Source organism: Portunus trituberculatus, chromosome 29 (genome assembly GCF_017591435.1).
Source record: "Portunus trituberculatus isolate SZX2019 chromosome 29, ASM1759143v1, whole genome shotgun sequence".
NCBI classification, from domain to species: domain Eukaryota; kingdom Metazoa; phylum Arthropoda; class Malacostraca; order Decapoda; family Portunidae; genus Portunus; species Portunus trituberculatus.
The window spans coordinates 13,863,874-13,880,252 of NC_059283.1; the positions used below are offsets into that span (position 1 = coordinate 13,863,874).

The 16,379-nt window shown below is 37.0% G+C and overlaps 1 protein-coding gene across 2 annotated transcripts in view; it reads left to right on the forward strand.

The window, feature by feature from the left end:
• The window catches only part of LOC123510453, a 64,509-nt gene extending 48,432 nt beyond the window's left edge, over positions 1-16,077 (forward strand). Inside the window, exons 4-8 of one of the 2 annotated variants that reach the window (XR_006676505.1) lie at positions 3,106-3,234; positions 6,899-7,057; positions 9,778-9,868; positions 9,968-10,267; positions 15,861-16,077. Coding sequence is in view for 1 of the 2 variants with exons in the window: in XM_045265645.1 (XP_045121580.1) it covers positions 3,106-3,234; positions 6,899-7,057; positions 9,778-9,868; positions 9,968-10,084 (496 nt within the window). In the remaining variant the exon portion in view is untranslated. Of the gene's footprint in view, positions 1-3,105; positions 3,235-6,898; positions 7,058-9,777; positions 9,869-9,967; positions 10,362-15,860 lie in introns of those variants that run through there. The other variant, XM_045265645.1, reaches the window with a different exon arrangement.
• Positions 16,078-16,379: the final 302 nt, after the last annotated feature.

A 16,379-nucleotide genomic window follows, 5' to 3' on the forward strand; every position in this document is an offset into this window, starting at 1 on the left:
ATCAAGACGAGACAGAAACGTGTCTCTCCTCCGCGCCGCCACCACGAGTGGACAAACGCAACACCCGAGAAGTGTAGCCAAACCAACTACGCTTCTCTTAGAACAACAACCCACTGTTCTACAGCCACGGTCTAACCAGTAGCAAGCCAGCTACTCAAAGGAGGGCACAAACTCCCAGACCAATGACTACTGAGTACTTCTAACGCACAGTCCAGCACACGTGTCTCTTCCTGTGCCCAGAGCGCACGTGTTAAACTCAGCTGAAGACTGGCTGGTACTATAAACAGTATACTACTGATACTACACAACAGATGATGGGGCACACAGCCGCTCACCAAACACACTGGTGACCACGGTGACACGGCCACCACAACAACAAACAGGATGAGACAATGCCGCGTCTCTCCCACGCGTTGCCGCCACAATACAGGACGGACGCAAAACAGAAGTGCAGCCAAACCAACTACACTTCTCCTAGAGCAACAACCCCGTTGCTCTACAGCCACGGTCTATCCAGTAGCAAACAAGCTACTCAAACAGGAGGGCACAACTTCCAGACCGAAGGCTACTTGAGTACCTCGAAAAACCCAGCCAACACGCGTCTCTCTACCCTGTGCCAGACCGACGAGAGTGCGTGTCAATCTCCGCTGAAGGCTAACTTGGTACTGACTCCCGCTTGCAACGAGAAGAGAAAAGAGGAAGGTGGGTTGTCTGCTCAGCAGAACAGCCCGAGGGGGTCCGCACTGGGTGGCCGCCATATAATAGGCACGTAATGAAATAGATTAAAGGAGATTAAGACGGTGTCCTCACAATATATATATATATATATATATATATATATATATATATATATATATATATATATATATATATATATATATATATATATATATATATATATATATATATATATATATATATATATATATATATATATATATATATATATATATATATATATATATATATATATATATATATATATATATATATATATATATATATATATATATATATATATATATATATATATATATATGATCAGAAAGTAATGACAGTAGGACTCGTAGCTGAGAGACTATGAGCGCTAGGAGGGAGGGCTGCGCGGGGCAGCAAGTGATGCCTGTTGCAGCATGTTTGAACTTGTCGCCGTTTGCCTGGGTCGCATTTCCTTGTTGCGCTGTTCGATTGCGTCAGTATTGGTTTCTCCCTCTAACCGGAAACATGGATTTTTCGAAAGAAGGTTGCAGGTTCTACACCTTCACCAGGTGGAAACTCGGAAAAAAAGCATCGGAGATCAGAGGGGAGCTATTGCAAGTTTTTCCTGATTCTACTCCATCACTTGAAACTGTTTCCCGCTGGATTCGAGCTTTCGCAGCCGGGAAAACTCAGCTGGAAGATGATCATCGCTCTGGGCGCCCTCGGACATCCGTGACCGAAGCAACAACTGCCCGTGCGCGAGCCATCATTGACGAGGATCCAACAGTCACTCTTCGGTTCTTATCCTTGGAGCTTGACGTCAGTTATGGGAGTGCACATGACATCGTGCATCAACACTTAGGGCTGAGGAAGAAGTGTGCCCGATGGATACCCCATTTGCTAACGGAAGAGCAGAAAAGCGAACGGGTGCGGATTTGTCGTCATTGGCTGTCTGAGTTCGAGCCAAATGGTCCAAAACGGTTCTCAGATGTTGCTACTGGAGATGAATGTTGGATTTCTTTCTTCACCAACAGAGATAAGCAATCTAACATGGTGTGGTTAAGTGATGAAGAGCCTCGACCTCAGATTTTGAAGGAAGGATTTCGCAGCAGGAAGCGCCTTTTCACAATCTTCTTCAATTCTCAGGGACCAATGTGTGTGGATGTAATGCCTCAACAATCTACTATCACAGCCCAGTACTACATTGACCAAGTCCTTCCGATCGCGCCTTTTGCTGCACCACGACAATGCTGCACCCTACAAAGCTCGCCTCACTCAGCAGTTCCTGGAGGAGCAGGGGATCACACTTCTCCCCCATCCACCCTACTCACCTGACCTTGCTCCCTGTGATTTTTGGTTGTTTCCAAAGATCAAGGGTGCGATCGCAGGGAAGCTGTTTCACCGCATTCAAGACCTGGCACGAGCAGTCAATTCAGAGCTACGAGGTATACCAGCTTCTGAGTACCGTGACTGCTTCATGAAGTGGCGAAGGAGGATGGAACGTTGTATAGAGGCAGGGGGGGAGTACTTTGAAGGAATGTAGGCCACGGTTTGAATTTACCTCTGTACTGTTAGAATATATGGTCTCACTGTCATTACTTTTGATCACCCTCGATATATATATATATATATATATATATATATATATATATATATATATATATATATATATATATATATATATATATATATATATATATATATATATATATATATATATATATATATATATATATATATATATATATATATATATATATATATATATATATATATATATATATATATATATATATATATATATATATATATATATATATATATATATATATATATATATATATATATATATATATATATATATATATATATATATATATATATATATATATATATATATATATATATATATATATATATATATATATATATATATATATATATATATATATATATATATATATATATATATATATATATATATATATATATATATATATATATATATATATATATATATATATATATATATATATATATATATATATATATATATATATATATATATATATATATATATATATATATATATATATATATATATATATATATATATATATATATATATATATATATATATATATATATATATATATATATATATATATATATATATATATATATATATATATATATATATATATATATATATATATATATATATATATATATATATATATATATATATATATATATATATATATATATATATATATATATATATATATATATATATATATATATATATATATATATATATATATATATATATATATATATATATATATATATATATATATATATATATATATATATATATATAATACATGTTTATGCATTTTTCAGAGTGCAGATGTTCAGCGTTGTGCCATACAGTAATCCCCAGCGCAGGCCTCTACTCGTCGCTTCCTGGGCACCACAGAGAGGGTTGGTCCTAGAGTCAACCCACACTCTCTTTCCGGAGAAATTTGAAAAGTATATATCCGAAGTGATCCACATTTAGATGCTAAGAAAATTTGGGATTACTTGCTCTCTTAAGGCGCGTACACACTATTTGCATTTCCACGTATCGTTTCATCGTTGAGTATATCAACCAGTGATGCGATACGGTGTAGCAAGGTATTATACCCACTTGTTGCGTATCAGCGTGTTGTATTCTCGTTCAGTGTTGCAACGGTGTCATTCAGTTTCTTCCTGACTGTAGCCATGACTGCAAATGTGCAGTTGGCTGCGGCAGCGTATATTTTTATTCATGAGTATCAAGTCAGCGTTGGTGTGTGTCTAAACTCTGTGCAAGTAGGGAAATGTGCAATGGAACAGCTATGTTGGCTAACTTAAAATTCCAGCATGTGAGTGGACTATATAAACAAACTTTACAAGGATGCACCTAACTGATTTCGAGTTTCTGTTGTCTGCGATTGGGTTGAGAATTAACAAAATACTTGTGACTGTCCACGCCAATACTGAACATTGGTGTGATGGCAAAAGATCGACAAATGGCGGATCGAGCCCGTCGCGTAAGTTTGTATCATATTTTGAGACGCACCGTGCAACACTATCCCGCCCACACTGCTATGCAACAATGATACTATACGTGGAAATGCAACAAGTGTATATTCGCCTTTATTCATGCTCCACATCTCAGCGCACACACACACACACACACACACACACACACAGTCAGTCTCTCTCTCTCTCTCTCTCTCTCTCTCTCTCTCTCTCTCTCTCTCTCTCTCTTCTCTCTCTCTCTCTCTCTCTCTCTCTCTCTCTCTCTCTCTCTCAAACAAAAAAATACCTCATTTACTAACACACATGGTCAGGCACTTCTTTAGGCTTACTATTATTATCACTACTACTACTACTACTACTACTAACAACAACAACAACAACAACAACAACAACAACAACAACAACAACAACAACAACAACAACAACTACTACTACTACTACTACTACTACTACTACTACTACTACTACTACTACTACTACTACTACAACAACAACAACAACAACAACAACAACAACAACAACAACAACAACAACAACAACAACACAACACTACTACTACTACTACTACTACTACTACTACTACTACTACTACTACTACTGTACTACCACCACCACTACTACTGCTACTATTATCATTATTGATATTAATATTATTATCATTATTATTATTATTATTATTATTATTATTATTATTATTATTATTATCAGAGGTGGACAAGGGAAGCACAATCTGTCCCTCTACCCTTTCACGGAGATCTCCATCCTTGAATATTTCAATGTTCATCACAAGTTTCCGCTTTCCTCTCCCTTTACTGACCATCTTGGTGAACTAGCCTTCAACTTTGCTATCCTCCATGACCAGGAGCAACTGTTGCAACACCCTACTAGTATTCCTGACCGTCTTGCAGACACGCTCATCATTCTTGATATTTTCTTCATCTTTAATCCTTCAGCTTATGCTGTTACCCTATCTTCTTTGTTGGGCTCCTCCGACCACAATCTTATTTCTGTATCTTGTCCTATTTCTCCAATTCCTCATCAGGATCCCACAAATCGGAGGTGCCTCTGGCGTTTGGCCTCTGCCAGTTGGGGGGACCTAAGAGGGTATTATGTTGATTTTCCCCGGAATGATTACTGTTTCCGTGTCTGAGATCCATCTCTTTGTGCTGAACGCATAACAGAAGTAATAGTGTCTAGCATGGAGGTGTACATACCTAATTTTTTTCTCAACCTAAACCTTCTAAACCTTGGTTTACCATAGTCTATTCTTGTGCTTTACATGATAGAGAGGTTGCCCAAAAAAGATACTTGAGCCTTCGATCTTCTGAATCTTATGCGCTTTGTATTTCTGCCCGGAATTATTTCAAGCCTGTTTTTCACCTTACCAAAAACTCTTTCATAAAAAGAAAATGTCAAAATCTTTCAAACTCTAACTTTTCCTTGAGACTTATGGCATCTGACCAAAATCATTTCCAATAACATCACCTTTTCGTCTTTCACTCCTTTATTTCATCCTGATGACATCACTGCCATCTCATCTGTCTCTAAGGCTGATCTCTTCTCTCATGCCTATGCTAAAAGCTCCACCTTGGATGATTCTGAGCTTGTCCTCCCTTTCCTCCTCCCTCTGACTATTTCATATCTTCAATCAAAATTCTTCGTAATGATGATTGCCATGCCCTCTCTGGACTAAACCCTCGGAAGGTTTATGGATCTCATAGGGTCCCTCCTATTTAAAAAAAAAAAACTGTGCTTTCGTTCTTGCACCTTTCCTGGCCAAACTCTTTCAACTTCTACCTTTCCTTCTTGCTGGAAGTTTGCCTGTTTCTGAAAAGGGTGACCGTTCTAATCCCTCAAATTACCGTCCTATACCATTAATTTCTTGGTTATCTAAAGTTCTTGATTCTGTCTTCAATAAGAAGATTCTCAAACATCTGTCACTTCACAATCTTCTACCTGATTTCCAGTATGGCTTCCATCAAGGTCGCTCTACTGGTGATCTGGCTTTCCTTACTGAGTATTGGTCATCCTCTTTTCGAGATATCGATGAAAGTTTTGCTTTTGATACAGTACGGCGCAAAGATTTTATTTCAAAACTGCCCTCCTACGGTTTCTATCCTTCTCTGTGATTTTATTTCAAGTTTCCTTTCTCACCGTTGTATTACAGCCGTGGTAGGCAGCCACTGTTCTTCTCCTAGATTTAGTAACAGTGGTGTTCCTCAGGGTTCTGTTCTACCACCCATTCTCTTTCTATTATTCGTTAATTGTCTTCTTAACCAAACTTCTTTTCCTATCCACTCCTACGCTGATGATACCACCCTACATCTTTCCACGTCCTTCAGGAAGTCAACAGACCATGCAGGGACGCTGCAGAACGCATAACGTCTGATCTTTCTAAGATTTCTGATTGGGGCAAAGAAAACATGATTATGTGGAGGTGTTAAGCTTAATCCTAACATACCAAAAGCGTCGTTGATCTGAGTTCCATCTAATATTTTCTGTTACGTGTTTTCTCTTTTCCTTTTCCAGGGATATATATATATTTTTCTCTTCCTCCTCTTGTCTATAAATGTACTTGCCTAGTTCTTTATCATCGCAACACACACACATACACACACACACACACACACACACACACACACACACACACACACACACACACACACACACACACCACACACACACACACACACACACACACACACACCGGGTTCGAGTCCCGGGAAGCGGCGAGGCAAATGTGCAAGCCTCTTAATGTGTGGCTCCTGTTCACCTAGCAGTAAATAGGTACTGGATATGACTCGAGGGGGTTGTGGCCTCGCTTTCCCGGTGTGTGTTGTGCGTGATGTGGTCTCTGCCCTACCCGAAGATCGGTCTATGAGCTCTGAGCTCGCTCCGTAATGGGGAAGACTGGCTGGGTAACCAGCAGACGACCGAGGTGAATTACACACACACACACACCCACACACACACACACACACACACACACACACACACACACGCACGCACGCACACACACACACACACACACACACACACACACACACACACACACACACACAAACACATACGAGTGGGAGAACGAACAAATGTATAAGAATTATTAGATTAACGGTCATTTACTTTCAAGGTTCAATTCACTTGTTGAAGCATCTGTAACCATGACGGAAGATGCGACACATGAAGCTGTGATGGAGGAAGATCCTAAGAAAGTTGGACACCAGCGACTTGTTTTCAAAGGTTACATGGTGACCGTTCTTGATTTCATAGCGCAAGGACAAAATTTTTCGTAAGTACGAAGGAGAGAGAGATAGAGAGAGAGAGAGAGAGAGAGAGAGAGAGAGAGAGAGCGAGTCTTGGAGGTGTGAAGGGGCGGAGAAATTAACTACTACTACCTGAGGATTAAGATCATTGACCTTCTTGCTGGATTGGCTGTGCTACCTGTATATTTTAGCGTTCACTTCTGTCCTCTTTAGAAGCTAAGGCGATAGCACAAAGTTTCTATGGTAATTAGCTGAAAAATATAGTCTGTGAAATAAACAAAAAACAAAAAACACGCTTTGATTGAGTTTCCATTCACCCACACTTGATGAAATAAATAAATAAATAGATAAATAAATAAATAAATAAATAAAGTTTGAAAGCAAATGGAGCTACCATAAGCGCAGTATGAGCAAAATGGGGTTAGATTCTTGACTCCACTTACATATCTACATATAAGGTGATTTTCTAGTGAACTAGCACTGAGTTTTTTTCTCTTTTCTATATACCGTGTAGGCTTTTCACGGGAATTTATGGGCTAAAGGGGATACTTTTTGAGGCACCTCCTAACTCAAACCTCACCCGCTAGGAAACCGTTACTCTGAGTGAGGAAGCCCAACTTACAATTGGACCGTGGACAGGATTCTAACCCGTGCGCTTGAAGATCCCTCGACCCCAAAGTACGCATGGTTCCCCATTTCGAAAAGAGTATACCCTTGATCAGAATTGTATTAACCCAGTCGAGAGTAACATGAAAACAACATGTCCGTGCCACTTAAAATTCAAAATCACGCAGATCAACTTACTAGTAAATGGAATCAATAATTCTAATTGATAATAGGCAACTCGAGTATTATGGCGAGAGTGTTGTTCTATAGCCCAACCAGGGCTGGGAACATGTTTTAACATTTTAAACACATTGTTGGACAAATAATTAATTCCTGCTATAGTGTCCATGCCATTTCGCCATGAGGAGAATGAAAGTTTGAACTATTTTTCTCTTTGCACTCTAAAGCAGTCCTGTGATATGCTTGTCTGGTGCTCGATTATATTGCTGCGTCTTGTTCTTAATCTTGACTTGGACCCTTATTGTGAAAGAAACCGCCTTGGTACAGTGGAACCATGCGCGCTTTAGAGTCCGAGGGGTCTCCAAACGTACGGGTTCGAATCCTGTCCACGGTCCGAGTGTAGGTTGGGCTTCCTTACTCGAGGCAACAGTTTCCTAGCGGATGGGTTTTAAGATACGAGGTACCCTAAAAAAGTATCCCCTTTAGCCCATCAATTCCCGTGAAAAGCCCACATGGAATAAATAAAAAAAATAAAAAAATGCTAAAATGCTCAGGAAAATAACTGTTACTGATTATGTTCAGTCATACTGTATAGTACAGTCAAAGTTTTTATCTTTCTCATGGTCCAGAGCAATAGATTTTGAACATGTAATATGCCGTATTCAAAATATTGACAGTGATATTTCAAAATAATCACAAAAACAAATTTCTGTTTTGACCATATTCTCCCCAAAATAATCTATACTCGATATCTAAAAGTAAATATATTATATAAATATCATCATAATAATCAATGCATATTTATATTTATGCTCCTTGGATTCAATACCACAATATCTTAGCTCATGTCACTAAGGTTACTAGGGGACCTGTAGCAGCGTTGACATCTGGTGGGTTAGTTCTGAAAACTTCCAATTGAGAGCAACCATTGAACAGGAATGGACACATATACCAAACGAATTGCTTCACGTTGTCAACAGCGCCTGGACCAGAACGGACGTCAGTTTGAAAACAGGCATTGACCAAGCAATAAAATAATGTCTGTAGATTGTTTTGAAGAGACTTATAGAAGACCTTAAATGAAAGGGGGACTAAAGCAATAAATTATACCTTGAGGTAACTTACAAAATTCAAAGACTCAGGTAAATATATATTCTTAACTGATTGCATTGGAATTTGAAAATCAAATGCATTTTAATAAAAATCTATCTTACGGTTATGTAGTGTGCATATATTTTTGGAACATCCCGTATATATATCGTATATATATATATATATATATATATATATATATATATATATATATATATATATATATATATATATATATATATATATATATATATATATATATATATATATATATATATATATATATATATATATATATATATATATATATATATATATATATATATATATATATATATATATATATATATATATATATATATATATATATATATATATATATATATATATATATATATATATATATATATATATATATATATATATATATATATATATATATATATATATATATATATATATATATATATATATATATATATATATATATATATATATATATATATATATATATATATATATATATATATATATATATATATATATATATATATATATATATATATATATATATATATATATATATATATATATATATATATATATATATATATATATATATATATATATATATATATATATATATATATATATATATATATATATATATATATATATATATATATATATATATATATATATATATATATATATATATATATATATATATATATATATATATATATATATATATATATATATATATATATATATATATATATATATATATATATATATATATATATATATATATATATATATATATATATATATATATATATATACATGTAAGAAAATAATTCGTCAGGTACACCTTTAGGAAATCTCCTGATGGCACTTATGGCGTTAAAGGCAAGGATGGCACTTGGACTGGCATGGTGGGTCAAGTGTACAGAGAGGTGAGTTCTGAACTTTCATCATCTTTATTTATGTGGTTATGGTGACACAATTATTGTATACAGGATATGAGTTAAAAACATGATCCATTTTCTTCTCAGGAGGCCGATCTCGGCCTAGGACCTTTCACGCTGACGGAGGAACGAGCTGGTTCAGTAGACTACACATGGCCGGTGAAAGTCTCTCAGTTAAGATACTGGCTGGTCAGAGGCAACTGAAGGTCGATCCTTGGAGCTTCTTGCTCCCCTTTGCCCCTTCTGTATGGATCGTTACCCTTGTTTTTCTTTTATTTGTACCCAACGTGATGGTGATTCTTTCATCCTTTACTTTCGGGAAAATACCAAAGCATGATGAATGGACAAGACAAAATCTGGATTTCCTGAGCATAGTACTACAGGAGAGTAAGTTCCATTCTTTAACACTTATGAGTGCCATATTGTGAGCAAATTGAAATAGCAACATATTTAGGGTTTAGGTACTATTGGTATAAAAACAATTGTTTCAATGTCACTTGATCTAAAAACCCCTTCGTCTAAAAATACGAATTGGTCTGCTATTTATATTAGTGATCATTAAACATAGTTTATATATATATATATATATATATATATATATATATATATATATATATATATATATATATATATATATATATATATATATATATATATATATATATATATATATATATATATATATATATATATATATATATATATATATATAGATAAATATATAGATAGATAAATAGGAGGAAGTGGTAGACACCTTCCAGCGAGGTCCAATAGCACTAGTTCAGGGGGTGCTGTGAATCTTCCATTAAGGCTAGTTGTTATCTCGCAGAACGTTTCCCTTGGTGTCTCACAACTCAAGCGGGCAGTGACGGCTTACCCTATAAACACAACTCTCCTTCTTCACACAAAACTATATGCACTTACTATAGATACCCCTTTCACTTGAAAATCAAATTTAAAAGAAAAATGGGTACTCCAAACCACACCACTGAGTCCCCTTTTGGAGAGGGATCAAAAATATTTCCAGGTCACACTCCTCTCGTAATAATGACCCCAAATATCTTCCCTCAACTTTTTCTATATTAACTTCTGCAAGGATCACGGTTTTAGATCTAATTTTGAATCTGTGGAACACCACCTGGCCTAAACCCTCGGCTTATAGTCCTGATGGGGTCCCTCCTATTGTTCTCAAAAACTGTGCTTCCATGCTTACACCTTGCCTGGCTTAACTCTTTCAACATTGTCTATCGAGTTCTACCTTTCCCTCTTGCTGGAAGGGTGACCGTTGTAATCCCTCAAACTACCGTCCTATACCTTTAATCTCTTACTTGTCTAAAGTTTTTGAATCTATCCTGAATAGGAAGATTTTCAAAAATCTGTCACTTCACAATCTTCTATCTGATCGCCAGTACGGCTTCCATCAAGGTCGCTTTACTGGTGATCTTCTGGTGATGTTCTGGCTTTCCTTACTGAGTCTTGGTCATTCTCTTTTAGAGATTTCGGTGAAACTTTTGATGTGCGTCATACATATGAAAAACTTTTGATAGAGTCTGGCAAAAGCTTTGATTTCAAAACTGTCCTCATATGGTTTCTATCCTTGTCTATGCAATTTTATCTCAAGTTTCCTTTCCGACCGTTGTATTGCTGCTGTGGTAGAAAGCATGGGTCTTCTCCTAAATCTATTAAGAGTGGTGTTCCTCAGAGTTCTGTCCTGTCCCCTACTCTCTTTCTATTATTCATTGATTATCTTCTTAACCAAACTTCTTGCCCTTTCCACTCCTATACTGATGATACCACCCTACATCTTTCCACATCCTTTCAGAGACGATTAACCCTTCAGCAAGTCAACAGATCACGCAGGGGGTTCAAAATTGGGCTGGTATGGCTTATGTATCCTGTGAGTGGATCAGGTAGAAGGTAGCCATGATTTGCCGCAACCTGATTGGCTGGTTTACTGAGTGATATGGCGCAGTGGAGGCAGCGATGTGATCGGCTGGTTCTGTGTTTGCGGGCTCGCTGCGGTGATAGGTCGTGTTGGTTTTCTTCTTTGTGTTGGTAATATCTGTAGATCTTGTGTTTATAGGCTCATAACTGGTTATTCTTGAGTTATGTATAGTGATTCCAGGAATAGTTGGCGGCGTAGGTCTCTCTCACGGTCGATGATGGTAGTATTTTGTAATAGATATTTCCTTGTAGTGGTGGTTTTATGTGCCATGGTGTAGTAGTTTTTGATCGTTCCATTATGTATTCAGAAGAAAATGCCTCGATACCTCCCTTTTAAAGGAAAACAAGCCGTAGGAAGTCGGAAATACAGATGCAGGGAGGGAGTTCCAGAGTTTACCAGTGAATGATTGAGAGTACTGGTTAACTCTTGCGTTAGACAGTTGGACAGAACAGGAATGAGAGGAAGAAGAAAACCTTGTGCAGTAAGTCCGCAGAAGGAGGAGAGGCATGCAATTAGCAAGATCAATAGAGTAGTTAGAATGAAAATAACGAACAAAAAGACGGAAAAAGATGCAACATTTCGGCAGTGAAAAAGATGCTGAAATCAGTCAGAGAAGAGGAGTTGATGAAACGAAAAACTTTTGATTCCACTCTATGTAGTAAAGCTGTGTGACTAGAACCCCTCAAAAAAAAAAAAAAAAAAAAAAAAAAAAAAAAAAAAAACATGCGAAGAGTACTCCAACCAAAAAGTTTTGCAAACTGTTTTAGATTTTCAAACTGGCCCTCCAGATCCCTAATCTCGGATGTTACTTCTAACTGATATATAAATAGATGCGTTGTTTGGTATAGCTGCATTCATTGCATTTTTCACCACTTTTATGCAGTTATTGTTGCCATCAAAATTTGGGACATCAATTTGTGAATCTAGTTTGTTGAAAGAAATCCCAGTCAACTCTATGTATTTTATATATTTCAGATTTTTCATTGAGTGTAGTTGTGGAGAGTTTAAATATAACTGGCAAATGATCAGAAGTAGTTATTTCTCCTGGTTCAAGTTAAAAAGTTGCGCACATAGACCCAACATCCAGCTTTAAAACGAAAATGAAAATAGAGAAAGTAGGAGGGAACAGAGAAGGGGGTACTGTCAGTTGCCTCAGACAGCTGTGTTTCGGTGAGGAAATGATGAGGTTTAATAGAGGAGATGTTGTAGAAGTTAATATGTAAATGTTGAGGGAGGTGTCAAGATATTTTCGGTCGCTAACGAGAGGGCAATCCGACCTGTGGACATTTCTGGTTCCGTCCTGGAAGGGACTCCTAGGCTGCGTTTGGAGTCACCATTATCTAAATTGTGAATTTTAAGTGAAGGGTGTGTGCGTGTGTGGTAAGTGCAAGTTAAACCTTGGTTTAACTCAGCCTGTTCTCGTGCTATACATGATAGAGAGGTTGCCCACAAAAGGTATTTGAGCCTTCCATCTCCTGAATCTCATGCACTTTATATCTCTGCTCGGAATCATGCCAAGTCTGTTCTTCAACTTGCCAAACACTCTTTCATAAATAGGAAATGTCAAAATCTTTCAAACTCAAACTCTCCTCGTGACTTTTGGTATCTAGCCAAAAACATCTCAAATAACTTCATTTCTTCATCTTTCCCTCCTTTATTTCATCCTGATGGCACCACTGCCATCTCTTCTGTCTCTAAAGCTGAACTCTTTTCTCAAACCTTTGCTCACAACTCCACCTTGGACGATTCTGGGCTTGACCCTCCCTCTCCTCCTCCCTCTGACAATCTCATGTCTACAATCAAAATTCTTCGTAATGATGTTTTCCATGTCCTTGCTGGCCTAAACCCTCGGAAGGCTTATGGACCTGATGGGGTCCCTCCTATTGTTCTCAAAAACTGTGCTTCTGTGCTTGCACCTTGCCTGGCCAAACTCTTCCAACTTTGTCTATCGACTTCTACCTTTCCTTCCTGCTGGAAGTTCGCCTACATTCAGCCTGTTCCTAAAAGGGTGACCGTTCTAACCCCTCAAACTACCGTCCTATAGCTTTAATCTCTTGCTTGTCTAAAGTTTTTGAATCTATCCTGAATAGGAAGATTCTCAAACATCTGTCACTTCACAATCTTCTGTCTGATCGCCAGTATGGCTTCCGTCAAGGTCGCTCTACTGGTGATCTTCTGGCTTTCCTTACTGAGTCTTGGTCATCCTCTTTTAGAGATTTCGGTGAAACTTTTGCTGTTGCGTTAGACATATCAAAAGCTTTTGATAGAGTCTGGCATAAAGCTTTGATTTCAAAACTGCCCTCTTACGGCTTCTATCCTTCTCTCTGCAACTTTATCTCATGTTTCCTTTCCGACCGCTCTATTGCTGCTGTGGTAGACGGCTACTGTTCTTCTCCTAAACCTATTAATAGTGGTGTTCCTCAGGGTTCTGTCCTGTCACCCACTCTCTTTCTATTATTCATTAATGACCTTCTTAACCAAACTTCTTGCCCTATCCACTCCTACGCTGATGATACCACCCTACATCTTTCCACGTTCTTTCAGAGACGTCCAACCCTTCAGGAAATTAACAGATCACGCGGGACGCCACGGAACGCCTGACTTCCGATCTTTCTAAAATTTCCGATTGGGGCAGAGAAAATCTAGTAGTTTTCAATGCCTCAAAAACTCAATTCCTCCATCTATCAACTCGACACAACCTTCCAGACAACTATCCCCTCTTCTTCAATGACACTCAACTGTCTCCCTCTTGCACAATGAATATCCTCGGTCTGTCCTTTGCTCATAATCTTAACTGGAAACTTCACATCTCATCTCTTGCTAAAACAGCTTCTATGAAGTTAGGTGTTCTGAGGCGTCTCCGACAGTTTTTCTCTCCTCTCCAACTGCTTACTCTGTATTAAGGGCCTTATCCGTCCCTGTATGGAGTACTCTTCGCATGTTCGGTGGGGTTCCAGTCACACAACTTTGCTTGATAGGGTGAAATCGAAAGGTCTTCGTCTCATCAACTGTCTTCAGTCTCTTACTCACCGCCGAAATGTTGCATCCCTTTCTATATTTTATCACTATTTTCATGGTATTTGTTCTATTGATCTTGCTAACTGCATGCCTCCCTCCTCCTGCGGCCACGCTGCACAAGGCTTTCTTCTTCCTCTCATCCCTATTCTGTCCAACTCTCTAATGCAAGAGTTAACCAGTACGCTCAATCATTCATCCCTTTCACTGGTAAACTCTGGAACTCCCTCCCTGCATCTGTATTTCCAAATTCCTACAACTTGTCTTCTTTTAAGAGGGAGGTATCGAGGCATTTGCTCCCCTAATTCTGGCTGACGGTTTTGGCACTTTTTGCACTCTTTGGAGAGCCAGCGCTCAAGTGGGCTTTTTTCTAACTTTCTTTTTTTTGCCCTTCCCTACGTAAAAAAAAAAAAAAAGTTTTATGAGAAGTAGGAGAGTTGTCTTTAGAGGGCAGGTTGTGACTGTTCCCCTTGAGTTGTGAGACACAAAGGGGAAACGTTCAGCAAAAATCACAAGTAGCTTTGATTAATGGAAGTTTCACTGCACCCCCTGAACTAGTGTTTTCGACCTTCGGTAGGTAACTATTACTTCGTTCATCCACTACCTCCTCTATCCTTTTATATCTATATCTTTCTCTCTCTCTCTCTCTCTCTCTCTCTCTCTCTCTCTCTCTCTCTCTCTCTCTCTCTCTCTCTCTCTCTCTCTCTCTCTCTCTCTCTCTCTCTCTCTCTCTCTATATATATATATATATATATATATATATATATATATATATATATATATATATATATATATATATATATATATATATATATATATATATATATATATATATATATATATATATATATATATATATATATATATATATATATATATATATATATATATATATATATATATATATATATATATATATATATATATATATATATATATATATATATATATATATATATATATATATATATATATATATACACACACACACACACACACACACACACAAACAAACACAAGGTGCAGATCTGCAGTCAACTGGACTCTTGTGGGAGAGAGTTGTGGTTGGGGTATGGCTGCTGATGACTCTCGTGCTCACCAAGAGCTACGAGGGAAACTTAATGTCTCAGCTGGCGGTGAGGCATATCCCACAACCCTACCAAAGCCTTAGAGATGTCCTCGACGATCCCACCACCACAATGATCTGGCAGAAAGGAAGCTCACATTTGGAGCTTATTAGAGTAAGTTGTTCCTCTTCGTTTTATTATTGTTGCACATCCCTGAAATGTGTGACGAATTTTCTGTTCGTGTCGCATTGGCTAATAATAATGACAATTATAATAATAATAATAATAATAATAATAATAATAATAATAATTAAAACGGAATACGCAGATACTTACGAAATAAAGCTAAAAGAAGAGATTAACGGTAAACTTATAATGAAAGACCGAATAAACAGTGTATAGTTTAGTGTCATCCTCTAACTTTAAGACATTTAATACTGCTCACATTAAGAGGTTTAAATTTCTATTTTTT